Consider the following 27,998-nt stretch of genomic DNA (forward strand, 5'->3'; position numbering starts at 1 on the left):
GGTACAAACCCTTTCCCCGCCCCCAGGTTCGGGAAAAAATAAATTTTCCTCGAAGGAAAGTGAAGGAGATAAAACTATTTATTTACCAAACACACGGGAAAAGGAAAATAAGGCTAAATAATAAAATGTTTCGCTGTGGAGGAAAAACCTGGGAAAGTGTTGGAGTCCTCCCTTTGGTCTCCTTGGAGCTGGGGCTTCCTTGCTCCCCTGCCGCAGCTGGGGGGGGGAAAAGTCACTATCTCTACTTGACCTTGAACAAGCCGCAAACTGCTTTGAAAAAGTTTTGCTCAGTTTTTCCTTCCCCCTCTCAGGCTCAGTTTAGAGGCACAGAAAAGCACAAAAATTAATTTCTGGGCATAAGCAGCAATATGGGATACACATCATAAGGTCACCCCAAGACAGGAAGTTTAAAGGTTCTCGCAGCCGTTTAGGTAAATGTACGCATTTTCTATTCCCGCCGTATCTTGGCTTTCTGAAGTTGCCGTATCCTCTCGCATACCAGCACGCCCATGACGAGGCTGACGGCCGGTCTGAAAGCCTCGCAGAGTCAGACCTAGAGATGGTCAGAATTGACTCATGAGACTTTGCAGTCACAGTGAAAGCCAAGAACATAACTGATGAAAGAAGACGTTCTGGACACAAGGAGTAGATGTTCTTGTTACGGAACATTAAGCGCGTATAAGAAGGAATGTGCATATGATATGTCACCAACTATACTTTCGCTTGTATAGCTAATTGTATTACTGCTTGAATGGTCATTGCTTGTTAGATAGCTTTGTCATTGTTTGTTAACAGCCAATCTTAATAAGCCACCGTAATTGTGAAGAGGTATAAGAGCAGCAGCAGAGAATAAAGAAAAACTTTTACTTCTTACGGCTTTGGATTACGACGAGCGTGCGCATCGTTACATCCGTCTCGGCAAAGCAATGCGCCTGGGAGAATTCACAACGCGATTCCTCCAATTTGGCACCGGTCCATTCCTCGCCTGGCGTACGGAGCATCCTCGAGCGCATCGTTAGCAATCTTAGCATGGAAAATACTTGAGACGCAAAGCTGGAGATCGTTAGCGCGCTTGAAAAGCGGAAAGATTTCCCGGACTATTAAGTCAGGTTGTTTTTAATGCAGCAAAGGAAGTCTGTCCATTGGCCGGGCCTGTCTTTGGCACCAGCTCAGCTCTACAGTGCAGAAAAAATTGTGTAGCGCTTTGGGGTCGTGCATTTCAATTGTAATGTATTGTCCGATTTATCTCATGGGTCTGATGCCTTAGGTTTTCACTTTTGTATATTTCAAATTCTGTACTGCTCGGTGCGTGACTCTGAAGTTTCTTGTAGCCTGTTAATTTCTGCTCTCTCGTGCTAAGCAGACATAACAAAGCCTCTCTGGCCCCGCTTTCCAAGGACACCGAGACCATCCTAGGCCAAAAGTATAAACCAAAGAGCCGCAAAGGGGGAAACGAGCCGATGGAAAAAGCTTTGAATTTGAAGAATTAACCCTGCTATGCCAACAAACCAAACCTATGAAAGAGTGAAGAACTCGTGACCTGGGGTCTGTCTCAGGGTCCATTTTGAGAATTGCTTCAGGTCCCAGTGCCTTTGAAGACCTTTCAAACAAATACCTCTTTTAATCCTTTACTCCTGTTGATGCCTTTTCCTGGTCTTAAAATCAAGAGTCAAACACGGTTAGAAGGGGAAAAGGGATTTTACCTTGGTATTTATTTTAAGGATCCTTAGGTGCACACGTCCAGGTCATATGCATCGAGATGCAACCCCCCGAGTACCTCCCCAACAAATAGAGCTTTCTTTCCCTTTCCTTTTTGTTGGGAAGGATGAAAGTTTGGCAAGAAAGTTTCACAGATATGTAGGCTTGGCAGAAAGATCTCTGAATGTAGAAACTGAGGATGAGGTAGAAATGAAAGCAAGTTTTGATATAGAGTAAAAGACGTTTTGCTGAAACACTGATTGCTGAGTAACTGAGAAGGCAAAGGTTGGAGATGAGTTGGAAGGAGATTTTTAGGATGAGGACAAAGGTACGTGACTACAAACAAAGATGTTTTTCACCAAGTAAATAACTCTCAAGAAGAGCATAAGTAAATAGAAAACATGTCTTTACCAAAAAAGAGAGATATCACAGGCAAACAAGAAATGTCGATGTAGCAAGAGGAAGAGAGGTCTGGGATTTTCCATTGTAAGCTTAAATTGTAACATACTTACTCTTGTGATTGGATAATCATGACTATAATATGGTGATGGTAGTAGTTATGATAGGCTATAGGCTGTCATAGGTTAGCAAGCATAGTCCCGGAAGGGATGTCCTTGCTGAGGGGTGCTTACAGTTTCCTCTGGGACCTGATAGAACCTATCAGCTGGCCAGTTTGAATATGGACAATTCTTTAAGCCACTTAAAATTGTGACCGCCTCTGTGATCCACACTTAAGAATAGACAAACTCCCCCTCCGAGCTCTCTCTCGTTTCCGGTGCTGGGGCAGGTGGCTGCAGGCCCTGTGTGGGGGCCAGTGGGCCCGGCCAGGCCCTGCTTGGGCCAGGCCAGGCCGGGCCACGGCCATCCTGGAGTCGATGGACCTGTTCCAGCCATGGAACCCCCCCCCCACTGCCTTGCTGTGGGCAGCCAGAGCGGCTTGGCTCTCCCCCCTCTCCCCTGCGATAAGAAAAATTCAACATTCCAGCTGCAAAGCTGCAAGGCTGAGGTGAGAGTAACCCTTTTATTGCTGTGAAGAGCTGAAAACATGAGGGAAGACAGAGAGGAGATGCTTAAAGCTGAAATTCTGTTGTGAAGCTATGATATGTCAGAGTATCCCGTTGTCATTTCATGAAGATACGGGGGGTGGAGTGTTCAACTTGTAAGCAAAAGCACCTGCACTGAGATAGGCAGATGCTGACACAGCTGTAATTTCATGAGAAGTTTGGACAGGGAGAGATGGACCAGATGAGGACTTTTGCTCCAAATGGGAAAGGAGAAACCTCAGTTCCTAGAGATGCTCCCAGAGATAGTCCTAACGATGAAGATGATGAAGACCCTTTGCTCCCAGGGAAGGAGAAGGGCCTCTGGTTTTGTTTCTGAACGGCTCAACCTTAAAATTGTACCCCAAAAAACTTCAAGAGTGGGCCCTCGAAAGCAGTTGCGGGAAAAGCTGCAAGTCGGGGGAAGGGACTCACATGCAGGCAGAGAGACTCCTCTTCCTAAACGGACTGAACAATGTTTGGAAGTGGGCGGCTGTCTCATTGTGATAATGTTTTCATAGCATGAGCAAGAAGAGACTTCTCTTTCTAAATGGACTGAACAAGGTTATTATGGAAGTGGTAAACAGACTGAACATCTTAAGGGTTGTCTTTTTACATTGTCAGTGGGAGAAGGGAGGAAGGTGGGGGGAGGAGGAGAGTTCTGAAGGTGGCATAATTTTTTTTTTTCCTCTTTTAGGTCTGTTAATAAACTTCTTTATATTCTTTCAAGTTTGGTGCCTGCTTTGCATTTCTCCTAATTCTTATCTCACAGAAGATAAACAGTAATGAGTATTTTAGACCAAACCACTACATATAAATATAAAATATTTATAAATATAAAGGTATTGTGTATGGTGCTTACTGGTTGTTATGTATTAAGATACTCTGCAAAGAAAAGTATCTAATGCTTTGTAACTTGAACAGAAAGCGACTTCAGGTATGCCTACAGCCGGAGCTGGCAGCTGTAGGGCTGGCTCTTGATACCCACTCCCTGAAATGCTGTAACCTCGCCTATGCAATAAACAGCTTTCGAGAAAGCCGCCTGAAATCCGGACATCCTTCGTGAAACTTTCTCCTATGCCTTTTCAATCCTGTAGAGCGAGGACAAACTGAATTGTATCTTAGATTCAGCTTTTTTGTATGCTTTACTGTTCAAAAGATCAAATCCAGACTTGATCAGCACAACTCCCCAGTAACCAGCAGTGAGAAATAAATTTTAAGGTTTGGATCCTGTTCTAGTGCACCAGAGGCCAATCGATCTGCTTCCGCTCTGAAAACATCAGCAACACCAAACTGAGCTGCCAGCACGAAGCACCTCGCCGCTCCCACCCCACCTTGGAAAGCACAGGCCCTTCCTTTCCCTGCTACAGCATCACCCCCGCCCAGCGCGGCCGTAGCTCGGAGACCCGGGGCACACCACCAGCACGGGACGGCAGCTGCCCATTCTCCTGCCAGCTCGGGGACATCCCGCCCTAACACGCAGTCCGGGGCTTCCTCGAAAACCGATTCCCCTTTCCGGTCCCTCCACTGAGCGATGCGGGGGCGCGAAACGCTGCGGCACATTCCTCGGGCCAAGACACGCTTTAATGCTGGCACTGAACTACACAAAATAGCATTCTTCTTCACATTCCCGGTATCTTTAATCCTCTGCTAAAACAAATAGTCCACGGGACAGGTGTTGCCAAACCCCTCCGCAAACCTACACTACCGCTTACGTGGAAGTTCCTTACCGACCTCCTTCACCACCTCCTCGAGGAGCCTGAACCGGCAGACCGATGGATTTCAATCCTAAATTAGGTTCTCTAGTTTCTCTGCCCCTTCTCTACAACTTTTTCCTTCACTTTTCTCTTCCAGCCCCCTAGTTCTGTCTAAAACAATGCATCTAAATAATAATAGAGATAACAATATATCAAGTTCAGATAAAGGCACTGAAATCAGTAGTTCCGATGTTACAACCTTCTCACAGATTAACACAAGTTTCCAAAGAACTCTCTCGGAACAGGGAAAGAAGAGAAAGCACACAGACTTTCAATGCAGTACTCTAAAACCGGCGAGAGATTTAGTCTCTGTTGGAGCGAAAGCTCCTCTGGACTCAGGCCCAGAGGGAAGCCAAAGCACAGGGATTGAATTAAAACCTTTGGACAAGCCGAGATACAAGCCACACCAAAGTGAAATAGAAATATAGATTTTTAACTTCCATAGAAATATATGCTAAGTGCCTTAAACATTAAAAAGCTGTAGCAGAGACCTTAAACACAGTTCTTGCTGCAGCAGTGTTACCTTTTCACAGAATTCCTTACTTTAGACAATATATAGATAGAATTACACTGTTCACATTTTTTAGATAGTGTTCACATAAACAATAGGAAGGCTGGGAGTTGGAGAGAGTGAGAAGGTGCCCCCTGAGCCTCCTTTTCTCCAGGCTCAGCCACCCCCAGCTCCCTCAGCCGCTCCTTGTCACACCTGTGCTCCAGACCCTTCCCCAGCTCCGTTCCCTTCTCTGGACATGCTCCAACTTCATGACAAAAAGCATCAACAGAAACATGGAGACCTGTTTTTTTGTTTCAGAAAAAGGATTCAGAGCTACACAGTTTGATTCTTTTGCCACAGTTTGATTCTTTTGCCACATCTTTTGTCATGCACTCAGATTCATGGACAACACAATCATCTCTGCAGCTGATCAAGAGCCAAAAAAGAGGCCAACAAAGGTGAACTAGAAGACTCTGTAGAAGCAGAGGACAACTCTGAGAACTGCAGAACAGCTCTGCAAGGCACACACACATTTCCAAAAAGGAGCAAACAAAGTGACCTCTAGTACTACCATGTGTCCTCTCAACAAAACCACTGCAGAATCCAACAGGTAAAGCTTTCCTCATCCAAGCAGCCAAATGTCCACATGGATGGACTACATTTTTGGTCTCACCTGACGGAATTTCTCCTGGGTTTCTGCTTCCTCTTCTCCCAGTGTCCTCAGCTCCATCCACAACTGCTCCTGTTGCTCCTCTGCTTCCTTCAGCAGCTGCTCTAGGCGGGCTTTCTCTACGCAGAGCTCTTCGTTTGCTCTTTCACAGAAGTTCAGCTTCTCCTGCTCAGAGATCTTTTCTCTCTCCATCTCGTCCACTTTAGCAGACAAAACTTCCTTCTCTTGCTCCAGCTACAGTCACAGAAGCATAGAGGAAATAAAGTACAGGGAGAATTACTATGAAAGATTGGCTCAGACACAAAAGGAACACTGCCACAGTCAGTTGGTCAGACTGTCCCCTCAGGCAAGAAGGCTGAGAAGCAGCTGCAGCTGGAGACGAACACCTGGCAGTATCTCTGGCAACTCTGCTCACCTGCCACACATGTTTGTTCAGCTGCACTTTGTCCAATGCAAGAGCTTCATTGATGCTGCTCATCTTTGCTGCTGCAGCCTGTAGATCAGTTCTTTCAGCATTCAGCTTGTTCTGAGCCCCTGTCAGCTCTGCCACTGACCGCTCTGCCTGGAGAGGCAAAAGAACGATGGGACAACAGGAGCAGCAAAATCCCAGACTGCAAGCAGCAACTCCACCTCCCCTGTCTCTGACTTACTGCCAGGGCAAAGCTCCCAATAAGCTCATGGGGACCAATGACCCCAAAGAGCCTGTCTGGTTGGATTACCATTTTCCAAGAACAACAACAGTGTCCCTCTCTTCTACTGCCAGAAACAGCATCCGGGCTTATCTGCCTGGCACAACTCCCTCTCTCACAGGTGCTGCCTAGGTGTCCATACCTTCCCCAGAGCCACAGCAAACTCATCCTTCTCTTGCTCCAGCAGATCCTTCCGAAGCTGCAATTTCTCCAGTGTCTGTCTCTTGACTACCAACTCAACAATAAGAGCCAATAGAAACTGCATACACAAATCTGTGTAATACCTATGTAGTACTTGAGAAAGGCTTACGACTGTTAGAATTAGACCAGGATAGGTTAAGAAAAGAAAAACTAGAATTGTGTATTAATCTTATTGGTCAGTTAACAAATATAATCCACACTTCTGTAAGAAAAAATAGAGAGTGTATAGTATATAGTATAGAGTGTATAATGTATAGTGTGTATAGTGTGTATAAAGCATACAGAGTATAGAGTATATGGAGCATATAGAACATACAGAAGAAGCTGGTTTTGCCTGCTGTTGCTGCTTGGCTTTATCATGTAACCCCCTTTGAACTCTGCCTTCAAGAAAACTATGAGACTATGAAATAAAGAACTTAGCAGAATGGCAGCCTCCTCTGCTCCATTACCCTGGTCCGAGAAGGAAGGGTACCCCGTCAAAAGCTCAACATGTCTCATATATCAAATCTCAAAAATCACATGCATACTTATGGAATACTTTATAGTTTAAAAAAATATTTCAAACCAACCCTGACCTGCACCTGGCATCAACTATCTATTATCCACGGAAAGGAAAGTCTGGTGCCCCAGCCCACCAGGTGCAGAGAGTGAGCCGTCCAGGGAAGGAGCAGCAAATCCTTTCTGCACCTGCCCTCACACTTGGACAGGCAACAACCCCAGGTGTGAGCTGTGAGGATGGTGAGGGGGCAGAGCAGCCCCAGGTGTGAGCTGTGACAGTGAGGAGAGGGCGGCTCCTGCCGGGGGCTGTTTTAGGAGGGGTTTCCTCAGCTCACTTTTGCATGGCTATGCCGGAGGAGAGGGGCTTACGGTGAGCTCTTGGGGGGGTCTCTCATGAAAGGATGGTGAGAGCATCTCACAGGGTCTGGGGGAGCACTCGGATGCAGTTAGACGCGGAGCATTGCCAAAGGAGGTGCCAGGCAGCTGCAGCGAAGCAGGTGAGCCGGTGCGTGGGTTTGCAAGGGGGGGGTTCTTTCTCTTTTTCCCTTTCGATTTCACCTTGCCAGTCCCTCCCCCATGCCCTCAGAAAAAATGGGGGTTACGAGAACAAAAGGAGTTTAAATGGAGGGAAGAAACTCCTCCTTCATTATTGTCTGTGTTTGAACGAGGGGATCCCCCCTCCCTTGTGATTTTAAGGGTATCGATTGAAGGAAAAGCTGCCTTTTCCATGGTGTCAGGGGTATCAATTGACAGGGAGTTCCCATGTTCCATTTTAAATGGAAGGGGAAAGCACGGATGTTACCATTTTATGGGTTTGAATTGAGGGTAACTCCCCCATTTTCATCAACCTAAGTTCTAAATTGAGGGGGAAGCCCTGCTGCCCCTGCTTTTTGAGGGTTTTAATGAAGGTAAAAATCGCCCTTTCCCCATCATTTGAGAGATTTGAGGAAAACTCCTCTCTTTCTGATATCTTAGAGCATTAAATCGAAAGGGAGAACACATTTATTTACCATTGTATTGGTTTAAATTGAGGTGAACACCCCCCGTTGCCTCAGTTTCAGGGGTTAAATTGAAAGAAACTCCAGCTTTTCCAGCATTTGAAAGGTTTGAATCGGAGCGTACCACCGCATTTGAGGGTGCTTCCGGCCGTGCCCCGGCACCGAATGTCTCGCGCGGGAGCACTCCCGGCCCCCGGGGAATTTCTGAGGAGGAATGGCAATTTGGGGGCTGGGCTGCCGACAGGGACCGACGGAGCCGCGCCGGTCCGAGCCGCGCGGAGCCGAGGTGAGCGCCGCCGGGCCGGCAGGCGGGAGATGAGGCGCGGAGCCGAGCCGCTCCCTGTCGTCCCGCCCGCTGCGTGCGCTCCCTGCGCGGGGCTCGGGCGCCGCCGGGTCCCCCTCGGCCCGGTGCCGCTCGGCAGGCGCCGGGGGCGGGCGGGGCTCTCCCGGCGCGGGGCCGCCCCTGCCTGCCAGAGGAGCCGCTTCCGTGCCGCGAGCCGCGCTCCGCCCGGTTCCGGGAGCGCGGGGCCGCCCCCGGGCGCCGAGTGCCGCCGGTGCCGTGGGTCGCATGGCCTCCCCGGCCCCCCACACCGTGGAACGGCGCCAGCCCCGCACAAGTTCCGGCAAGGGGAGCTGAAGCACGCTTGCGGCTTTTGTCCGCTTCATAGCTTGCTTGCAAAAAGCCACCGAAAAGAAGAATGGAAAAAAAACCAACCCCGATCCCCCAAGGCTTTTTGTCTGGGGGCTTTGTTGGTATTGTGTTGGGGTCCCTCCCCTGCCATGGAGCCCTGGGAGATGGGCCCTGGGGGGGAGACACGGGGTCTCCCTGCCCCTGCTCAGCCTTGTTCCCCATTGGTTGGTTTGTGTTCCCCGGGGTGGCCAAGGACCCTCGGGTCCCGTGACTGCGGAGTTCCTGAGCTGAGCCCCGGCCATGCGGCTGGAGAAATAAACATCTCTGAAACATCTGCCACGAATCTGTCCATATATACTTCGCTTTCCACGGGACTCCTGGTTTGAAATATACTTGTTGCAGTAATCCCCGCTGCAACAAACTGGTGGAGGAATGCAGGTAAAACACCGATCCCTGAGGAAGATTTGTGAGTAACATAACCATTCTAGACCTCTCTCTTCTCATCTTGGTTTGGATATTCTCTCTGGACTATGGAAGAATCGTGGGAAATGGGGCTCTCTGAGCCACAGAGAAAAATGTATCTAGAAGTAAAAGGAATCCTTGAACAACAAAACAAAAAAGTAGTGCAACCGGGAGATCTAGAACATTTCTTCATCTGGCTTTTCAAAAGGTTCTCCTATATTTCTCGAGACTTACTTTTTGATATCGAGCCTCCTTTATCTTGTGAGGGGTGTTTCTGGGACGAGATCTGGGATAAAGTATGGGATCAAAGAGAAGCTTTCCGTGCATACCTTATAATCAGGGAAGCTCTTGAGGAGCATTTGTACGGTCCCATTACCCCTAAAGCAGAAGATCATACTAATCTCGTGGCCGAGGCCGCACGGCAGCCATCCCAGGAGCACACGACTGCAGCCGTGCCAGCGGAGGTGCCTGCGCTGGATGCGCCCGGCCCCCTCGGGAGCGCGCTCCTTATGGCGGACCTCATCCCTGTCTCGGGGTCCACGGCCGCGAGTGAGGGAGCGATGCCGCAGGCGCCGCGGGTGCTGTGGGCCACGAGCAGCCAGGAACCGGGCATCGGCGTGGCAGGCTGCTCTGAGCACACGGCTCGGAGAGCCCTGCGGAGGGAGAAGTGGCGGTTTCCACAGCGACACGAGAAGCCGCGCAGCGCCGAGCCGAAACGGGGCCGCTCTCAAAGCAGCGTGGAGTTTGCGGAGCGGAACCACTCACAGGGCACAGAGCCAGCGGCGATGGCAACGCGGGGCCTCGCAGAGCCCAGACACGCGCCAGAGCTGCGCCGCTCGGAGAGCGCGGAGCAGCTGCAACGCGGGGGCCCAGCCAAGACATCGGAGTTGGCGAGGCGGCGGCCACGCAGGACAAGCAGCCACGACGAACACGCAAGCACATGATAGGAGGAGTTGTAGCCATGAAAGTCACAGGAACTGTGAAATGGTACAATGTAAAAAACAACTATGGATTTATAACACGAGATGATACAGGGGGAGATCTATTCATCCATAGAACTGCCATTAAAAGGAATAACCCTAAAAATTACCCGCAAAGTGTAGGAGATGGGGAAGTTGTACAATTTGATATAGTGCAAGGAAAGAAGGGTTTACAAGCAGCAAATATTACTGGGCCTGGGGGTATTCCAGTCAAAGGCAGCCGTTATGCACAAAATTATAAACAATATCCATCCCAGCAACTTCCCTATCCACAGCCTACTTTCCCCTTTTACCCTATACCCAATATGTACCCTTTCCTAAGTTTACCCTATCCCCAATTTATTCCTAATCTGTTCTTCACCCCATGGCTTCCCTATACAATTCCATTTCCCTACAAGTCCTCTCCAATGCCGAGGGGGGGATGAAAAGAGGGAGGGAAAAAATTAAACCCTCTCCTGCCTCAGTTTCCCCACAAAGCATGCCCGGAGAGTTCTGTCTCCCTTCTGTCAGCCCTAAGATGTCCCACAGAATCTGATTGGACATTTAAAGACTCAGGAGGGTGGCTTGTTTTGTCTTGAAACTGTTCTTGTTATGTTTATCCAGTTGTTTTCATTCTCCTTTTATTAAAATAAAACGGGTGAGATGTTGGGGTCCCTCCCCTGCCATGGAGCCCTGGGAGATGGGCCCTGGGCGAGAGACACGGGGTTTCCCTGCCCCTGGTCAGCTTCATTCCCCATTGGTTGGTTTGTGTTCCCCGGGGTGGCCAAGGACCCTCGGGTCCCGTGACTGCGGAGTTCCTGAGCTGAGCCCCGGCCATGCGGCTGGAGAAATAAACATCTCTGAAACATCTGCCACGAATCTGTCCATATATACTTCGCTTTCCACGGGACTCCTGGTTTGAAATATACTTGTTGCAGTAATCCCCGCTGCAACAAACTGGTGGAGGAATGCAGGTAAAACACCGATCCCTGAGGAAGATTTGTGAGTAACATAACCATTCTAGACCTCTCTCTTCTCATCTTGGTTTGGATATTCTCTCTGGACTATGGAAGAATCGTGGGAAATGGGGCTCTCTGAGCCACAGAGAAAAATGTATCTAGAAGTAAAAGGAATCCTTGAACAACAAAACAAAAAAGTAGTGCAACCGGGAGATCTAGAACATTTCTTCATCTGGCTTTTCAAAAGGTTCTCCTATATTTCTCGAGACTTACTTTTTGATATCGAGCCTCCTTTATCTTGTGAGGGGTGTTTCTGGGACGAGATCTGGGATAAAGTATGGGATCAAAGAGAAGCTTTCCGTGCATACCTTATAATCAGGGAAGCTCTTGAGGAGCATTTGTACGGTCCCATTACCCCTAAAGCAGAAGATCATACTAATCTCGTGGCCGAGGCCGCACGGCAGCCATCCCGGGAGCACACGACTGCAGCCGTGCCAGCGGAGGTGCCTGCGCTGGATGCGCCCGGCCCCCTCGGGAGCGCGCTCCTTATGGCGGACCTCATCCCTGTCTCGGGGTCCACGGCCGCGAGTGAGGGAGCGATGCCGCAGGCGCCGCGGGTGCTGTGGGCCACGAGCAGCCAGGAACCGGGCATCGGCGTGGCAGGCTGCTCTGAGCACACGGCTCGGAGAGCCCTGCGGAGGGAGAAGTGGCGGTTTCCACAGCGACACGAGAAGCCGCGCAGCGCCGAGCCGAAACGGGGCCGCTCTCAAAGCAGCGTGGAGTTTGCGGAGCGGAACCACTCACAGGGCACAGAGCCAGCGGCGATGGCAACGCGGGGCCTCGCAGAGCCCAGACACGCGCCAGAGCTGCGCCGCTCGGAGAGCGCGGAGCAGCTGCAACGCGGGGGCCCGGCCGAGATGTCGGAGTCGGCGAGGCGGCGGCCACGCAGGACAAGCAGCCACGACGAACACGCAAGCACATGATAGGAGGAGTTGTAGCCATGAAAGTCACAAGAACTGTGAAATGGTACAATGTAAAAAACAACTATGGATTTATAACACGAGATGATACAGGGGGAGATCTATTCATCCATAGAACTGCCATTAAAAGGAATAACCCTAAAAATTACCCGCAAAGTGTAGGAGATGGGGAAGTTGTACAATTTGATATAGTGCAAGGAAAGAAGGGTTTACAAGCAGCAAATATTACTGGGCCTGGGGGTATTCCAGTCAAAGGCAGCCGTTATGCACAAAATTATAAACAATATCCATCCCAGCAACTTCCCTATCCACAGCCTACTTTCCCCTTTTACCCTATACCCAATATGTACCCTTTCCTAAGTTTACCCTATCCCCAATTTATTCCTAATCTGTTCTTCACCCCATGGCTTCCCTATACAATTCCATTTCCCTACAAGTCCTCTCCAATGCCGAGGGGGGGATGAAAAGAGGGAGGGAAAAAATTAAACCCTCTCCTGCCTCAGTTTCCCCACAAAGCATGCCCGGAGAGTTCTGTCTCCCTTCTGTCAGCCCTAAGATGTCCCACAGAATCTGATTGGACATTTAAAGACTCAGGAGGGTGGCTTGTTTTGTCTTGAAACTGTTCTTGTTATGTTTATCCAGTTGTTTTCATTCTCCTTTTACTAAAATAAAACGGGTGAGATGTTGGGGTCCCTCCCCTGCCATGGAGCCCTGGGAGATGGGCCCTGGGCGAGAGACACGGGGTTTCCCTGCCCCTGGTCAGCTTCATTCCCCATTGGTTGGTTTGTGTTCCCCGGGGTGGCCAAGGACCCTCGGGTCCCGTGACTGCGGAGTTCCTGAGCTGAGCCCCGGCCATGCGGCTGGAGAAATAAACATCTCTGAAACATCTACCACGAATCTGTCCATATATACTTCGCTTTCCACGGGACTCCTGGTTTGAAATATACTTGTTGCAGTAATCCCCGCTGCAACAGTATTGCTCTTTAACTGAGCTACGGCGGCTTTAAATAATGAATGATTCAGCAGTCTCTGAGATAATCCTTGTCCCCTCTATCTTGACAAGATTAGGGTGAATTCGGCTTTTTAGGTTGTGTAATTAACATCTGCTGTCTGAACTAACATTTGCTGTCTCCCAATAGTTAACTTGTGCTTACATGAGTTAGTTATTGACTGCCCCTTCTTCAATCCCCCCTTTTCTTTGGTTATTTGTAATTCTTTACAAATCTTGCATGTCTTTAAAGCAAGAACCCTTCTCTATCTTATTTCTAAGTTTATGCTTGTGCCATTGAGCATAGGCATTGCGATTCCAGGTACATAATATCATACAACAGTAACTACTAATACAAACACTAAGTAACAATGCAATAACACAAATAACTATTACAAACAATTGTTTAAGCCAAGATAAGTTGGGTAACCATGCTGTAAGTTTGTCCCATACCTCTTCAAACCTTCAAGAATTGTAATCTAAGGTGATCTGATGCAATGTTCGCTTTGGATAAGTAATTTTAACAGTTTTCTGGGTATGACTATGAGACCCTTTAGCCTAGCCCACCCATCTGTGCTCATTTGTCCCTTGTCTTCTTGTATCCAATCTAAATCATCAGTGTCGTATGGTGGGTTTTTTTTTTTTTTTTTTTTACTTATAAGGATGCTAGAAGGAATTAGAGCTAGGGCTTGGATCTGAACCCCACTGGCCACTGCCTTTGCTGTTTTGTCTGCCATAGCATTTCCCAGTTCAGGGACAGTGTCACCCTGGGAGTGTCCCTTACAATGCATTATAGCCACTTTGGAAGGTTTTACCACTGCTTCCAGTAACTGTACGATTTCAGTAGCGTGCTTGATTTCTTCTGTGAGGTTAATAGACCCCTTTCTTTCTAGATAGCCCCGTAAGCGTGTACCACCCCAAAAGCATACCTTGAATCAGTCCAAATGTTGATAGGTTTTCCTTCGGCCAACGCCAAGGCTTGAGTTAGGGCTATTATCTCGGCCTTTTGAGCTGATGTCCCCCACAGGTAACGGTTTTGCCTCAATGACAGCGTCTGTGGTTGTAACTGCATACCCAGCGAGCCGCTTACCATCCTTGACATAACTGCTCCCATCAGTGAACCAGTTGTCTGCATTTTCTAGCAGAGAGTCCTTTAGGTCCGGGCAGCCGCAGTAAACTGCCTCGAGGTTTTCAATGCAGTCCTGCTGTACAGGCTCCTCAGCAGCCTTGCCCTGGAGGTAGGCTGCTGGGTTTAAAACGTTGGTTACTTGGATACTCACATCCTCCGATTCTGCTAGGACAGCTTGGTGTTTGAGAAAGCGAGATGGGCTTAACCAGTGATTTCCTTTCTGTGTGAGCACTGCTGACACTGTGTGAGAGACAAAATCTGCTGTCCCAGTGTGAATTTGAGGGCTTCCTCTATGTTCAGGATCACAGCTGCCACTGCACGCAGGCAGGTGGGCCATCCTTGGCTGACCACATCCAGCTGCTTGGAGAAATAAGCCCCTGGCCTTTTGTACGGTCCCAGCTTCTGTGCCAAAAGTTCCAGCACCAGTCCTTGTCTCTCATGTGAGAACAACAGAAAAGGTTTAGTGACATCTGGTATGCCCAGTGCTGGAGCTTGCATCAACTCACGTTTCAGAGTTACAAATGCATTATTAGTCTCTGGTGTCCAGCATAGGTGAGTTCCCCCAGTCTCTTTTAGGAGTTGGTATAAAGGTTTCACAATGAGTCTATAGCTGTAGATCCATAATCTACACCATCCTGTCATTCCCAGAAAAGTTCTCAGTTCTTTGGTTGTAGTTGGCCAGGGCATTTTTCAAATTGCCTCCTTCCTGTTGTCTCCCAAGGCTCTCTCCCCTCCTGCCAGTTCATACCCCAGATATGTAACATTCTGGAGGACTAGCTGAGCCTTTTCAGGAGAGACTCTATATGCACTTAGTCCCAGAAAATTTAAAAGGCTTACAGTCCAGTTCTTGCAGTCTTCACAGGTCCTTGTTGCTATTAATAGATCATCAATGTACTGCAAGAGTGTACCTTCCCTTCCCCAAGTGGCAGCGTCCAGGCTTCCAGTTCCTTGGCTAATTGATCTCCAAATATCATGGGTCTATTTTTGAATCCTTGTGGCAATACAGTCCATATAAGCTGGCTTTTTCTCTCTGTTCTGGGGTTTTCCAATTCAAAGGCAAAAATTTCCTGACTGCTTTCAGCTAATGGCAGACAAAAGAAATCATCCTTTAAATCTAAAACTGAAAACCACACCCAGTCACTTTGTAATTTTGTGAGTAAAGTGTCCTCAGGTCCTGAACTAATCAATAACTTCCATTTGGCTTTTGTACTGGTAGAATTGGGGTATTGCAGGAAGATCTACACTCTCTCAACAACTTCTGATCAATAAATTTAGTAATTATTGGTTCTATTCCTACTCATGCTTCATGCCTTAGTGGATATTGTTTAATTGACACTGGTTGTGCCCCTTCCAGTAGTTCAATAATCACTGGGGGAGCCCGTTTTAATCTCCCTGGAATTTCAACATCTCTTACTAATGGGATCATTTGATTTGTTATTTTACTATCTATGGGTATTTCTCTTCTTTCAGTCTTGTTTGTTTGGTCAGTTGGTTTTTTTGTTTTGGTTTTTTTTCCTAGGCCTGAGTTGGTCAAAGAATGGGTTTTCCCTTTATCTAATCTTAGTGGTTTAACTTACACTTTAAAGTCCTAGTCAGGTATCTTCAGGGAGGCTTCTTTGGTTGTAGCTTCTTTATACAGTTTTTGTTATAGTAATATTTTTACTCTGCTGTAAAATTCTATACATTATGAAGGATTAGTTTTTATGATACAAAACTAACACACAAAACATTTTCATACAAAATGTTCTCATGCAAACATATCTTTATATCAGGGCTATGCTCTGTTTTCCAGGAGACAGATTATAGCACTCTTGTCATTTAATCTTGACACAAACTACAAACTGTGGCTTTATTTTTGGTGGGATTAAAAAGAAATTAATTCTCTTTCAAACTTAGGTTTTTTTTTTTCTTTTTTTTGGTGAATAAATTGCCTTCATCCCATTCCGCACCTACAACTGAGATTGCAGAATGTGCTATAAATAGGAGGGGTGAGGAAAAGTTAAAACACCTTCTTAAGACATATGGCATGAGATTGAACAGCACTTTAGTTTGAGAGCTGGTAGAAGTCTTTTCTATATCCCTCTTGGTTTAGGAAGGGGGATTCAATCATTTCTCATGTAGCATTTGCTTGTGTTTTGTCAAGATTCTTTAATTCGCTAATTAGAAAATCCAAAAAATTTAGCCAGATTATAATAATTTTGAAGCCTTCTGAGGCAGAACTGGGAAGGTTAGTCCATATTTGTAGGATTTCAAATATGTGTAAATTCTTATACCAACTCTCAGGATAATATTGGTTGAAACAAATTATACATCCATAAGACCTTAGCCACACCATTTTTCAGTAAAAAGACAAAACAAGTTAGACAAAAATTAAACTCAAGAATATGTAGAATGCTTTAACTACTATTTGATCTTTCACCAAGTCACTTGCAATGAAAACACAAACAAATTACAAATATTAACCAACTGACAATGTGAGCAATTATGGTGACACTTCAAATTTCATTGGTTTTCACACAGCTCCATCTCATGTGTTGGTAGATTCCTAGAAAAGAAAAGTGAAAATTTGGCCCACTAGACCGATTATTAAAAAAGAAGTAAAACTTTTTGGGGCTAACACAAAGTGACAGTGAAGCAATGGTTATCACATTTAGGTGTGATTTTGCTGCTTGCAGTTTCCTTGCTCTCAAACTGCTTTCTTTATCTTTGATATCAGGACATTTGACATTCCTAGAAAAGAGAAAAGAAACAAACTTCCCAAAAAAATTTAAAAGTCTGAGTGAAACAAGAGTTTAATTGCATTAACTTATTCAAGTGGAGTTTTAGTTTTTATTCTATGAAGTGCTTGTTGCACCACTTTTGTTGTCTCCCACAGGTTTTCAGTGAGGTTTCTTCCAATTGATTCTTCAGTGGAGGGAGTGAGACTGCTTTTAAAAGTTTTGCAAGAGTTGCAGTCTGTGAATCAGGCATTTGAGTTGCCTTTTTTTTTTTTAATAACCAATCACATTTTTAGTAATCAATCATCTTTTTAGTAACCAATTGTTCCTTATCTCTTTTTTTTTTTTTTTTTAACCAAGTCCACCCCAGGAGTAGAGAGGTGACTAACAAATTAACCAAGGAAGGACAGCAAAACATTTTCCCCATAGGTTTTTCTACAGCCCCCGCAGATGAGGCTGCGTGACACATACCTGGCCTGCACAGGGACAGCACCATCTCCACAAGGCAGCAGTTGCAGAATTGGCTACAGGATTAGAATCTGCCAATTCTAGTTCTCCACAATAAACCACAGACCGGTGGCAGGGGAGGGTTCCCCACAAGATACGAGCTCCGGATTGGCCTCAGAACTGAAACCTGCCAATTTTGGCTTTTCACAACAAAACACAAAAGGCACAGGGGCACGGGTCCCCTCCAAACAGGAGCCTTTCAGCTCTGCACAAGCACCACGTAACTGGAGCCTTACAGCTCCGCACAAAATACCAAGCAGAAAAGGGAACTAAACACCCAAGCCTATTAATCACAATGTCCACAATTCTTACAACTTCTGCCATCACCTTTGCCATTGCTTTCGCCTTTTCCTCATCTCTTCTTACATACACTTGCTGTACTTTTCTAACCAGCTCCTCTCAAATTTCTCACTATTCTCTGCCACTCTCCCCTTTAACATTATCTGCACTTTCATTTTCTGCCAAGTTCTTTATTCCTGCTCTTTCTAGTCTGATCCCAAGCTCTCTCCTCTGGCAGCTTGGACACCACCCACTCCATCTAGTAGAGGTACAATACCACTTTCTCTCACAATTAATACATGCACACAAATACAAGCTTCACAACTGTTTTCTCACACTTATCACAGGATTTCAAAAGGGAAATCAGATGGAGCTATATCAGAAAGGTGTTGGGGGTCTGGATGTTTTCAATTCAATAGCTAAAATCTTTCTCCTCTAAAATCCACCCCCCTTTGGACAGTAAGGTTGAATTCCAAACCAACAGTTTATATGATTTATCCTCATTCACTCTTTGCCAAACGCTTCGCTTTTCTCTGGCCGAGCCCGTCGCCGGGGTACGGAACCGCAGATAGAGCTCCTCACTCGCTCTGCACTTTGACAGCACATCTCATCCACTCTCACTCACACAGCAGCAGAATAGCAACAGACAAAACACAAATAGCCATACAATAGCGCCTAACAGCGGGGTCCAACCCCTTAAAGGTACCTTTCACAGTGGGGTCCAACCCCGGGGGGTCCAACCCCTTTAAAAGTCAGGGTCCAACCCCTTAAAAGTACTTTTTTTTTCTTGCCCAGGACTAATTTTGGGAGAACAAGTCTTCCTCGGGACTTTCAACCCACCCTCAGGGACTCGAACCCTGGACCTGCAGGTATTTTGTGTTTCAAAGGAATAGCAAATCCCTTAATTTGGTGCAGATGGTCCTTGTCTGCCCCCGCCGTGAGCCAAAGGACAGCTGAGCTCCCCCTGAAAATTCAGGGTCGCGACTGGGAGGTCCGCTTACCCCTGGATCCGGCAGCTGGGCAGAGAGGGTCCCATCTCGGGGTGCCAGATGAATCGTGCCACAACCGGGCCAGGAGACACTTGAGAGACAGAGTCAGAGAAGTGGGTATTTGCTTTATTCGGCGCGCCGGCTGTGTGGGGATCGCTCCTCCAAACACACACACCTGGTGCTCTCTACAACACAGTATTAAGGGTTAAATTATGAATATTCATCACATTCATTGGGACAGGTGCGGTTATACAAATTATTTCTCGGAAGTCATTAATATCATTAGCATATGGGCCACACATGCACTGTACGTCCCGGTGGTCGCACTGAGGAAGGCTCCTCTTCTTCCTCGGGGGTCTTTCTGATGAAGGCCAGTAGTCATCCTCCCAGTGCACTTTTCACCTTTCTCCCTGGGCATGCGTAGTCCTTTGAGGAATGATTCAGCAGTCTCTGAGATAATCCTTGTTCCCTCTATCTTGACAAGATTAGGGTGAATTCAGCTTCTTAGGTTGTGTAATTAACATCTGCTGTCTGAACTAACATTTGCTGTCTCCCAATAGTTAACTTGTGCTTACATGAGTTAGTTATTGACTGCCCCTTCTTCACCAGACGGTGCCCATCAAACCGTGAGCTTCGCTTAAACCTCGTACACTACTTTTTGAAGATGCAGGGTGGGTGAGGACTTGTTGCCGTACTAGGGAATGGAATGCAGGAGGTTCTTAGAGTATTGGCAGTGAAGTTGGAATGTTCAAGGATATCGGTGTGACGGTTCTCAGGGATGAATCTCGCTCATGGAAGCCTGTAGCATGGTAGCGTAGGACATGACAAAGCAGGGTGCGAGGCACAGGCGGGGTAGGAACGGCGAGGCGTTTCATGCTGGCAGCTCAGTTTGGCGTCGCCAATGTTTTCAGAGTGGAAGCAGATCGATTTGGTTCTGCTGCACTGGAACAGGATCCAAACCTTAGAAAGTATTTCTTTGTCCTTGGGCTGAAAAATATTGCCGTGCAGTATAGGAAAAGCGTGTACGAAGGACGTCCGGACTTCAGGCGGCTCTCTTGAAAGCTGTTTATGGCATAGGCAAAGTTACGGCAGTTCAGGGAGTGGGTATCCAGAGCCAGCCCTACAGCTGCCAGCTCCAGCTGTAGGCACACCTGAAGTCGCTTTCTGTTCAAGTTACAAAACATTATATTCTTTTCTTTTCTGAGTATCTTAATACATGACAACCAATAAGCACCATACACAATACTTTTACATTTGCCTATAGCCTATTATAGCTACTACCATCACCATATTATAGTCATTATTATCCAAGCACAAGAGTAAGTTACAATTTAAGCTTACAATGGAAAATTCTCAGACCTTTCTTCTATCTGCCACATCGACATGTCTTGTCTGCCTGCGATATCTCTCTTTTTTGGTAAAAACATGTTTTCTATTTACTTATGCTCTTCTTGAGACTTATTTACTTGGTGAAAAACATGTCTTTGTTTGTAGTCACGTACCTTTGCCCTCATCCTAAAAATCTCCTTCTGACTCATCTCCAACCTTTGCCTTCTCAGCTATGCAGCGATCACTGGTGCAGCAAAACATCTTTTACTCTATATCAAAACTTGCTTTCATTTCTATCTCATCCTCAGTTTCTACATTCAGAGGTCTTTCTGCCAAGCCTCCAGATCTGTGTAATTCCCTTGCCAAACTATCCTCCTCCCCAACAGTGCAGCACTTGTTCCCTTGCACCTTCAGTTCATTGTGGAAAGCATTTATTTTAGTGAGCAAATGTTGTTGTGGCAGGTGCGGCGAAAAGCAGAAGAGTTCTCAGTAAGATCATCTCGGAGAGCTCAAGTGCCGGCCAAAGCCTTGCCACATTCTGCCGTGACACCACCAGGGGAGGAAAGAGTGTGAGGTGCAAAGCCCTGAGCAGAGCGGTGGGAAACGGGAGGACCGAAGAGTCGGGCTAGGTACGGATTTAAACCGGGCCGGGTGTAGGAACTGCAGAGTAGGAAGAGTCATTTAGCTGGAATTAATTTGTTTCAGGAAGTGTCTCATCATATAGTCTGCAATTTAACAGTTCCCATGCCAGGAACTGTTAATTGTAGCGGAAGACAGCAAACAAAGCCTAGAGACTCGACTGGGATGTCCCAGGTCCCTGCCAGGTGCAGATTACAAAAAACCAAACCCTGAGGTTACAAAAACACTAAAAGCTCATCTTACAAAACACCAATTAAAAAAAAAAAAGCCTACAGATACACCAAAAAAACAGCCTACAAAAAAAATTTATTTTTTGTTTTGTTTGTTATTTGTCTGGTATTTTGGAACAAAATACCAGAATAACTTAGTTTCAAAATCATAGAAACCCAAATTTCAAAATACCAGAAAAACAGTTTCAAAAAACTACAATACCAAGTTCCAAAATATTAAAATAACCCAGTTTCAAAACACCAGAACACCACGTTCAGAGGTAGCAAAGTAACCCAGTTTTAAATTGCCAGAACAGGTTCAGAAATACCAAAGTAACCCAGTTACAAATTACCAAGTTCCAAAATACCAGTTACCCAGTTTCCAAATATCAGAATACCAGGTTCCAAAATACCAAATTAATTCCATTTCAAAACAGCAGAATATCAAGTTCCAAAATATCAAAATGACCCCGTTTCCAAATATCAAATTGTAAAATACCAGTTTTCAGATGTCTTGTACAGGTAGGATTCCCAAACCCACAAAAATGCAGTATTGTCAAAATGGGATCTGTGCTACCAAAATGGATATTTTCTCCTCTGAAAAGCTTTCCCATAATGACCAAAGAAAATAGATACATTTTTTAAAATTGTACAGCCAGATGTACAATAAGACTTTTACTTCAAAAGCAAACACTTGTAGTAGTTTTCTGCTTAGATCGTGTCTGCAAGAATCGGCATTTGGGCCGGAGAGCTGCGGGTGGGATCAAAGGATGGAGTAAACCCTCTCCCTGCAGATACACAAGGAAAGACCGAGTAGCAGGGAAAGGGAGTATTTATAAACGATATCAATATTTCACTGAAATTCAGGGCGGACCGGTGACGGGGGTGCTCGGGTTCGGTCCGGTCCTGCCGGGATGGGCCATAAACGACCCGGCCAAACCCTCGACCCCCTCGAGGGTCGCGTCAAACACTTCAAAGGAAACGGGAGTCAGTAACGATTACGGAAGAAAAATTACTGGTAATCGCTTGCAATCGGTGGGGAATTTCCTCGGTAAGTACAAGCCTAGGACATAGGGAATTTTGGAGGCGGGATCCCAATTTTGGCCACACGCACCCGGACGAGAAAGCCGGTCCTTTTCCACGGAAAGGAAAGCCCCACACCCCAGCATTTCAAGGGCGGACGACGGCCCGCGTAGGGGAGGAAACGACCGGCAGGACCTTTCTCTGCCTCATCCCCCCGCTCCGAGGTGCGGCAGCCCCGAGCGCGACCAGCGCGGATGAGGAGGGGGCAGCTCCCAGAGATCGCTTTCAGAGGGTTCCCCGGGCACACCTACACAGGGAGCTGCCGGTCGAGAGGGGCCAACGGAGGCGTCCCGAGAGACGCTCCGGGAACAACGGTCGCAGCACCCCGCAGGAGCCGGGGAGCGGCTGGATGCACCCGGGTAAAGAGCATTGCTTCAAGAAAACACCCAGGGAAAAGCTCTCGTGCCAAGGGGCAGCACCCGAGCGGGTGGGGCAGCGTGTGAGGTCCCTTTCGTCTCCCCCTTTTCCATCCTTGTAAGGTTTAAATTGAGGGGGAAGCCCAGTTGTCCCTCCTTTCTAAGGGTTTGAATTGAGGAAAAATCCCCCTTTTTCCAGCACCAGAGAGTTTTAAAGTAAGGAAAACCCCTCTTTTCTCAATAGTTTAGGGGATTTAATTTAAGGGGAGAAGCCATTAATTTGCCATTGTATCGGTTCAAGTGGAGGCAACTCCAGCCTGTTTCCTCATTTTAAAGAGTTCAGTCAAAGGAAGCTCTCCCTTTTTGGGCATTTTAAGGGTTTAAATTGCATTTCAGGGCGCTCTGACCCGAGCCCCGGTACCGAACATCATACAGGAGCGAGCCCGGCACGGACATAACCCTAATGGTACCTAGGAGGGTATTAAGAATTCTTATTTTTATTTGTAATGTATCTAGCTCTAATTAGAGGTCCCAAGGAGAGTTATATCATTCATATAATTACTATTCTTCTCCACCCTACTTAGTCACATGTGGAGTACTACTCAGTAATCACTAGGGAATAATTATGCAAGTTAACAACAAATTATCTACCTATGTTCCCAAAACACAAAGTTTTATTTCTTACCAGCTGGCCACCCTTTTGCTCGATGTAAAAGCAAAAAAAAGAAAGCATCATCATTTCCCTGAAGAGTTTTCTTCTCTATCAAGCCCTTTACTCACCTCAAATTTAAGTCAGAGGAGCCAAACAGTGCCAGCTCCTCTGAGGGCTTTTATACCTTGCAGTATTTGCCTCCTCCCTTTTCCCCAGGCATCATGGGAACGAGAGGCGGGCCCGGCCAGGGGTATATTAACCCCAGCCTTTTGCAAGGGGAGTTATTCCCTCTCTGGGATTGAAGAGGGTAAGAGGTCTTCTCTTATTTCAATGATGGGGCTCTTTCTGTTTATCTCAGCTTGTTTTCAGCAGCTGCTTTTGGCCTCTAAAGCAACAGAGGTTTCAAAGACATCAGGAAGAAGATACCATCAAATATAGGGAGTATTTAAGTTCACTAATTTGGGTTGCATGTTTAGGGGTGGTAAGGTGGTTTTATAATTTCTGGTTTTGTGCTAAGGTTTTTTTTGGAGCAGTGCAACTTCCTGCCATTCCAGGTTGTGTTGAGTGGGATACTTCAAAATTTTTCAGCAAATTCATTGTGTCCGAAAAGGGATCTGCCTTGTGTCATAGACAGTGTCTGAGATCGAGGCTTCTGATAGGGAAGTTGAGGATCATGACTGTGAGAGGGAGGGTGAGCAGGGTAGTGGGTTAGGAGTTACGGCAGGGGGGTTTTGAAGGTGGCACGGTGGGAAACGGTGTCTGTTTGGGAACCGCTTAAGGCTTTTCCGTAAGCATAGCAGCCTCATTTATGCGTTTTATGGCACGCAAACGCATCCCCCGCGTTTATGGAAACGCCTTGTAACTCTGTCCCTCGCTACCCTGGGTGCCTATCGTAATAGCAGCCACAGCCTTAGACTAGGGATGAAGCCAGGGCGTTGAGAATCTAGGGGCACTTAGGAGTGAGCGAGCGGCCGACTTGTTGCGATTTGCCACTAAACTCATCCTTTGATTTTGGTTTTCTTTATTGTATCCAACTAAGAGACAACAGCCCAGTGGCAGCAGGAACTTCCCAGATGGCGAGAGCCGGCCTTCTTTTGCGCCCGAGGCACGTTCGCATCCCCAGACGTCCGAGAGATAAGTCGAGGGCTACGACTCACGGAAGGGATGAAAGCGGGGTGTCGGGTCGGGACTCGCTGGAAGGGATTTTTGAGTCAGCTTTGGGGATGGAGATATCCAAGAAGGGGCCCCTTAGCCCACATAAAGGGAAGTCTTGCTTTTAATCACAATGCCAAGGTGCGCAGGGCAGAGCAATCCCAGTGCATGTTGTGTCACCTGTCTATTGTTATGTTCTGTGTCTTTTGGGCATCTTGTGTCTCATGTCTTCTGCCTTAGCCCTTCGATGTGCTTGCGGTCGTTCTTTTCACAGAGAGTTTTCTCTCCTCGACATGTCTCCTCATTTGTCATCTCCTGTGTCACGGGTGCTTGCACGGGTTTGGCCCGGAGCTGCTCTGTCCTGCCGCATAGTCTGGCACGTAGGTGTAATAGAACAAGGCCCGGGTACTTGAAATTTGTAATGTAGGGTGTAGTTTGGGCTCTAGGTGATATTCCTAGATTCACATGAGATGGCTGGAGCTGTGAAATTCTCATGCAGCACTTTGACTTTTGTAATCACTTTCTTTCAGATGCAGATGGATTAAATCTGTGGCAGAGCACCCCATACTGGGTGAGGGGATTCCTGCAGGAAGGTCAGTCACCGTTTGTCTGTGCCGGGCAAGCATAAATGGTGGCTATGTTATAGCACCATTCTTTGTCTTTATTTTTAGCAGATAAAGCCGGATGGCAGCAGTCAAGGTCAAGTGAGAGAGGTAAGCAGTGACCGGTGGAAGGAAAAAGTTGTTATTGCTCAGGTGCCGAGTTCTGGTACTCTAAACTTTAAGCAGCCACGGTCATTTGCGTGTTTTAGGCAGTCCACTTGTATTATGCCAAATCCCCTCACTGACTGGCTGACAGAGCCGGCTCACTGCCCTCGTGAGCCCTCCCAAAGCGTTATGGGACTCTGCGATGAAGCCTTTACATTTTCTGTTCCAAGGTGCCTTGTGGGTGACCTTTGGCAATGGCAGAGGAGTTGCGGTGAGTCGGGGAGGGAGGCAGGAGGAGCGAGGGTCTGCTCAAGTTCAAGCAATTCCACAGCACCTTTTCTATTCTTAACCCAGGCATACCCCGCAACGACGGCGTTGGCCTCGGAGAGCAGCTGAAGCGTGCTGCCAGAGGACCCTGGCCTTCTTAGGAGACGGTGAGTAGTGGAATTGTCAGGTTTTGGCCAACGTGCCACTAAGTTCATGCACTGATGTTTGGTTTTCTTTATTGTAGCCGACTAGGAGATGGCAGGAACTTCCCGGACAGCAAGGCAGCCTTATTTTGCACCCAAGGTGGATTCACATCCCGGATGTCCGAGAGATAAGTTGAGGGTTACAGAGGGGATGAAAGCAGGGCACTGGGTCGGGCCTCGCCGAGAGGGAATTTTGAGTCAGCTTTGGAGGTGGGGATGTCCAAGAAGGGGCCCCTTAGCCCACATAAAGGGAAAGTCTCACTTTCAATCACCATGCTGAGGCGGGCAGAGCAGTCCTGGTGTGTGTCGTGTCACTTGTCTATTGTATGTTCTGTGTCTTTTGGGCATCTTCTGTCTTAGGTCTTTTTCCTTAGCCCTTTGAGGGGCCAGCTTATCGGAACTGCCGGGCATCATCCTTAGCATCCGTGTTCCTCGGCTGGGTGCCATACCATCAGACCTCTGACTGACGAGCTCGGATGCGCAGCGGAATCGCATCTGCCTCTAGAAGCATTGAGTCAGAGGTCTTTTATGGTCTTGTTCTGAGCTGTATTCACAGCTGTGCACCACACTGATCCATTACATAGGATTAGGACTTGTCAGAATGCAAAGAGCGGTAGAGGATTCTGACTGTATGGTTCTTGGGCATCCATCTTTGCGGTTCTCGGAATAAGCCCTTCTGTTAGCATCTTCTTTGAGCCTCGTCGGTCTCTCTGAGATAATCTCGCTCCGCATTCTCTCGGTCCTTGTGGTCATTCTTCTTGCCAGAGTTTTCTCTCTTCATCGCATCTCCTCGTTTGTCATTTCCTGTGTCACAGGTGCCTGCATGGGTTTGGCCCGGAGCTGCTCTGCCCTGCTGCACCATCTGGTGTATAGGTGTAGTAGGACAAGTCCCAAGGCCTTGAAATTTATAATGTAGGGTGTAGTTTGGCCTCTAGCTGGTATTCCTAGATTGACACAGGATGGCTGGAGCTGTTAAGTTATTATGCAGGACTCTGACTTTTGTCATTGCTTTCTTTCAGATGCAGATGGATTAAGTCCATGGCAGGGTGCCCCAGACCGGCTGAGGGGGTTCCTGCAAGAAGGTCAGTCGCTGTTTGTGTTTGTGGGGTAACTGTAAATGGTGGCTATGTTACAGCATTGTTCTTTGTCTTTGCTTTCAGGAGGTAAAGCCGGATAGCAGCAGTCAAGGTCGATGGAGCAAGGTAAGCGGTGACCGGTGGACAGAATGAGTTGTTATTGCTCGGTTATCAATTTCTGGTGCAGTTCGAAGTCCACTTTTTTAATGCCGAACCTCCTAGCCGACCGGCCAACGGACCCGCTTCGCCGCCGTCGTGAGCACTCCGGAAGCATTACGGGACTCTGCAATGAAGCCTTTACATTTTCTGTTCTGAGATATCTTCCGGTACATCCATGGCTGTGGAGTTGCGGTGAGTCGGGGAGAGAGGGAGGAGGAGGGAGGGTCCACTTAAGTTTCAGCAATGCCACAACACCTTGTCTCCTCTTAACCCAGGCATACCCTGCGATGATGGTGTCATCATTGTGGAGTGTGGCCGAAGCATGCGGTCTGAGGACCCTGGCCTTCTTAGGAGAGGGTGAGTAGTGGAATTGTTGGGGCTTTGGCCAGTGTGCCACTAAGTTCCTGTAGTGATGTTTGGTTTTCTTTATTGTGGCTGACTAGGAGACAACAGCCTGGTAATGACAGGAGCTTCCCAGAGGGTGAGCCAGCCTTCTGTTGTGCCTGAGGAGGATTCCCATCTCCAGATGTCTGAGAGGGACTGGAGGAAGTACACAAGATGTTCTCATCCATCTTCCTTCTCAGTTTTGGTACCGGCTTCTTTTCATGTGCCATTCCCTTGGACTTCTATAGGGAGGGTATCGGACCCTCCCTCAGTGACTGCAGTATTCCAGTAGGTTCCATCACCTCTAAGTGTATTGCGCTCGAGAATTAATCTTGAGCCCTCACGTCATCTTTTCTTAATTTGGGGTGCTGCCTGTCCATGCGCCGCTTAGGGTCAGAGCTACCCTGCCCCGGCACATACGAGTCACAGTTAGGAAGAACAGTCATAAAACTTAAGGGTTCATCTATTTTCTATGGGATTTTGGGCAGAAAATTCATGGGCGCGGTGTGGGGATAACTCCACGGGCCACTCTTTGACCGCTTCACATTGTCTTGCAGGTCCCGAGGCGGCTTTGGATCTCCACAGTCACCGACACTACCGATTTTCTCAGAATCTACGGTTCGACGTCGAGGAGTGGCAGCTGGGGAAGATGTATCAAAGTACCTTCATTGGTGGAGTGTTTTGCTGAATGGCTACAGTCAGTGTGTAAGCTGAAGAGCGTGTGACTGTCTGTATCTGTCTGTGAGAAGTTGTGTCTGCCTATGTGGTTGTGTCTGCCTGTGAGAGTGTGTGTGTGGAATGGTTCTAACCTTGTGTGTTTGGTTTTTGCCTTTCAGGTTTTTCAACACATTTTAAAATTTAGAATAAAAAAATCCCAGGTGGGGGTGTTTTTTTTTTCTCCTCGCCGAGGGGCCGGGGCGAGGGGAGCGGTTGAGATGAGAGCGATGGTGCGATTGTGTGGAAGCTGAAAGAGGTGTGTGTAGTGGATGAGTGTTATGTTCTCCCAGTGGTGCTGTTGTTTTGGGTTTCCTCTAACAATAAAACAAAATCTAGCAAGTTTTCCAGAAATAGAAAAATTGTTATCTTGTATTGATATGTATTTGGCTTGTGTTGCTCTGTATTGGTCTGTATGCATACA

The 27,998-nt window shown here is 47.3% G+C and overlaps 1 protein-coding gene and 2 long non-coding RNA genes across 5 annotated transcripts; 1 reads left to right on the plus strand and 2 right to left on the minus strand.

Annotated features, from left to right (window-relative positions):
- Window positions 1-443: 443 nt before the first annotated feature.
- LOC116453849 lies at window positions 444-1,233 on the minus strand. The gene is made up of 2 exons (XR_004243951.1): window positions 875-1,233; window positions 444-553 (listed from the first exon to the last, which is right to left on the minus strand). It is a non-coding gene; the product is annotated as an uncharacterized LOC116453849 (long non-coding RNA).
- A 4,191-nt stretch (window positions 1,234-5,424) lies between these two features.
- Window positions 5,425-8,614, minus strand: LOC116454143. The gene is made up of 4 exons (XM_032130349.1): window positions 8,169-8,614; window positions 6,490-6,631; window positions 6,074-6,220; window positions 5,425-5,892 (listed from the first exon to the last, which is right to left on the minus strand). The coding sequence occupies exons 1-4, from the start codon at window positions 8,612-8,614 to the stop codon at window positions 5,644-5,646; spliced, it is 984 nt and encodes a 327-aa protein (XP_031986240.1). The 3' UTR covers window positions 5,425-5,643.
- An 11,839-nt stretch (window positions 8,615-20,453) lies between these two features.
- On the plus strand, window positions 20,454-27,973 carry LOC116453847. 3 transcript variants are annotated; one of them, XR_004243948.1, is made up of 11 exons: window positions 20,454-20,602; window positions 23,952-24,657; window positions 24,736-24,777; window positions 25,126-25,205; window positions 25,283-25,341; window positions 26,261-26,323; window positions 26,402-26,443; window positions 26,540-26,668; window positions 26,752-26,833; window positions 26,920-27,065; window positions 27,418-27,973. It is a non-coding gene; the product is annotated as an uncharacterized LOC116453847 (long non-coding RNA). The 3 variants fall into 3 exon arrangements; XR_004243949.1 differs by lacking the exon at window positions 20,454-20,602 and having other exon boundaries at window positions 23,628-24,657; window positions 26,402-26,450; window positions 26,512-26,668; XR_004243947.1 differs by lacking the exon at window positions 20,454-20,602 and having other exon boundaries at window positions 23,628-24,657.
- The last annotated feature ends 25 nt before the right edge of the window (window positions 27,974-27,998 follow it).

The sequence above is a fragment of the Corvus moneduloides genome, chromosome 20 (genome assembly GCF_009650955.1).
Source record: "Corvus moneduloides isolate bCorMon1 chromosome 20, bCorMon1.pri, whole genome shotgun sequence".
NCBI lineage: Eukaryota > Metazoa > Chordata > Aves > Passeriformes > Corvidae > Corvus > Corvus moneduloides.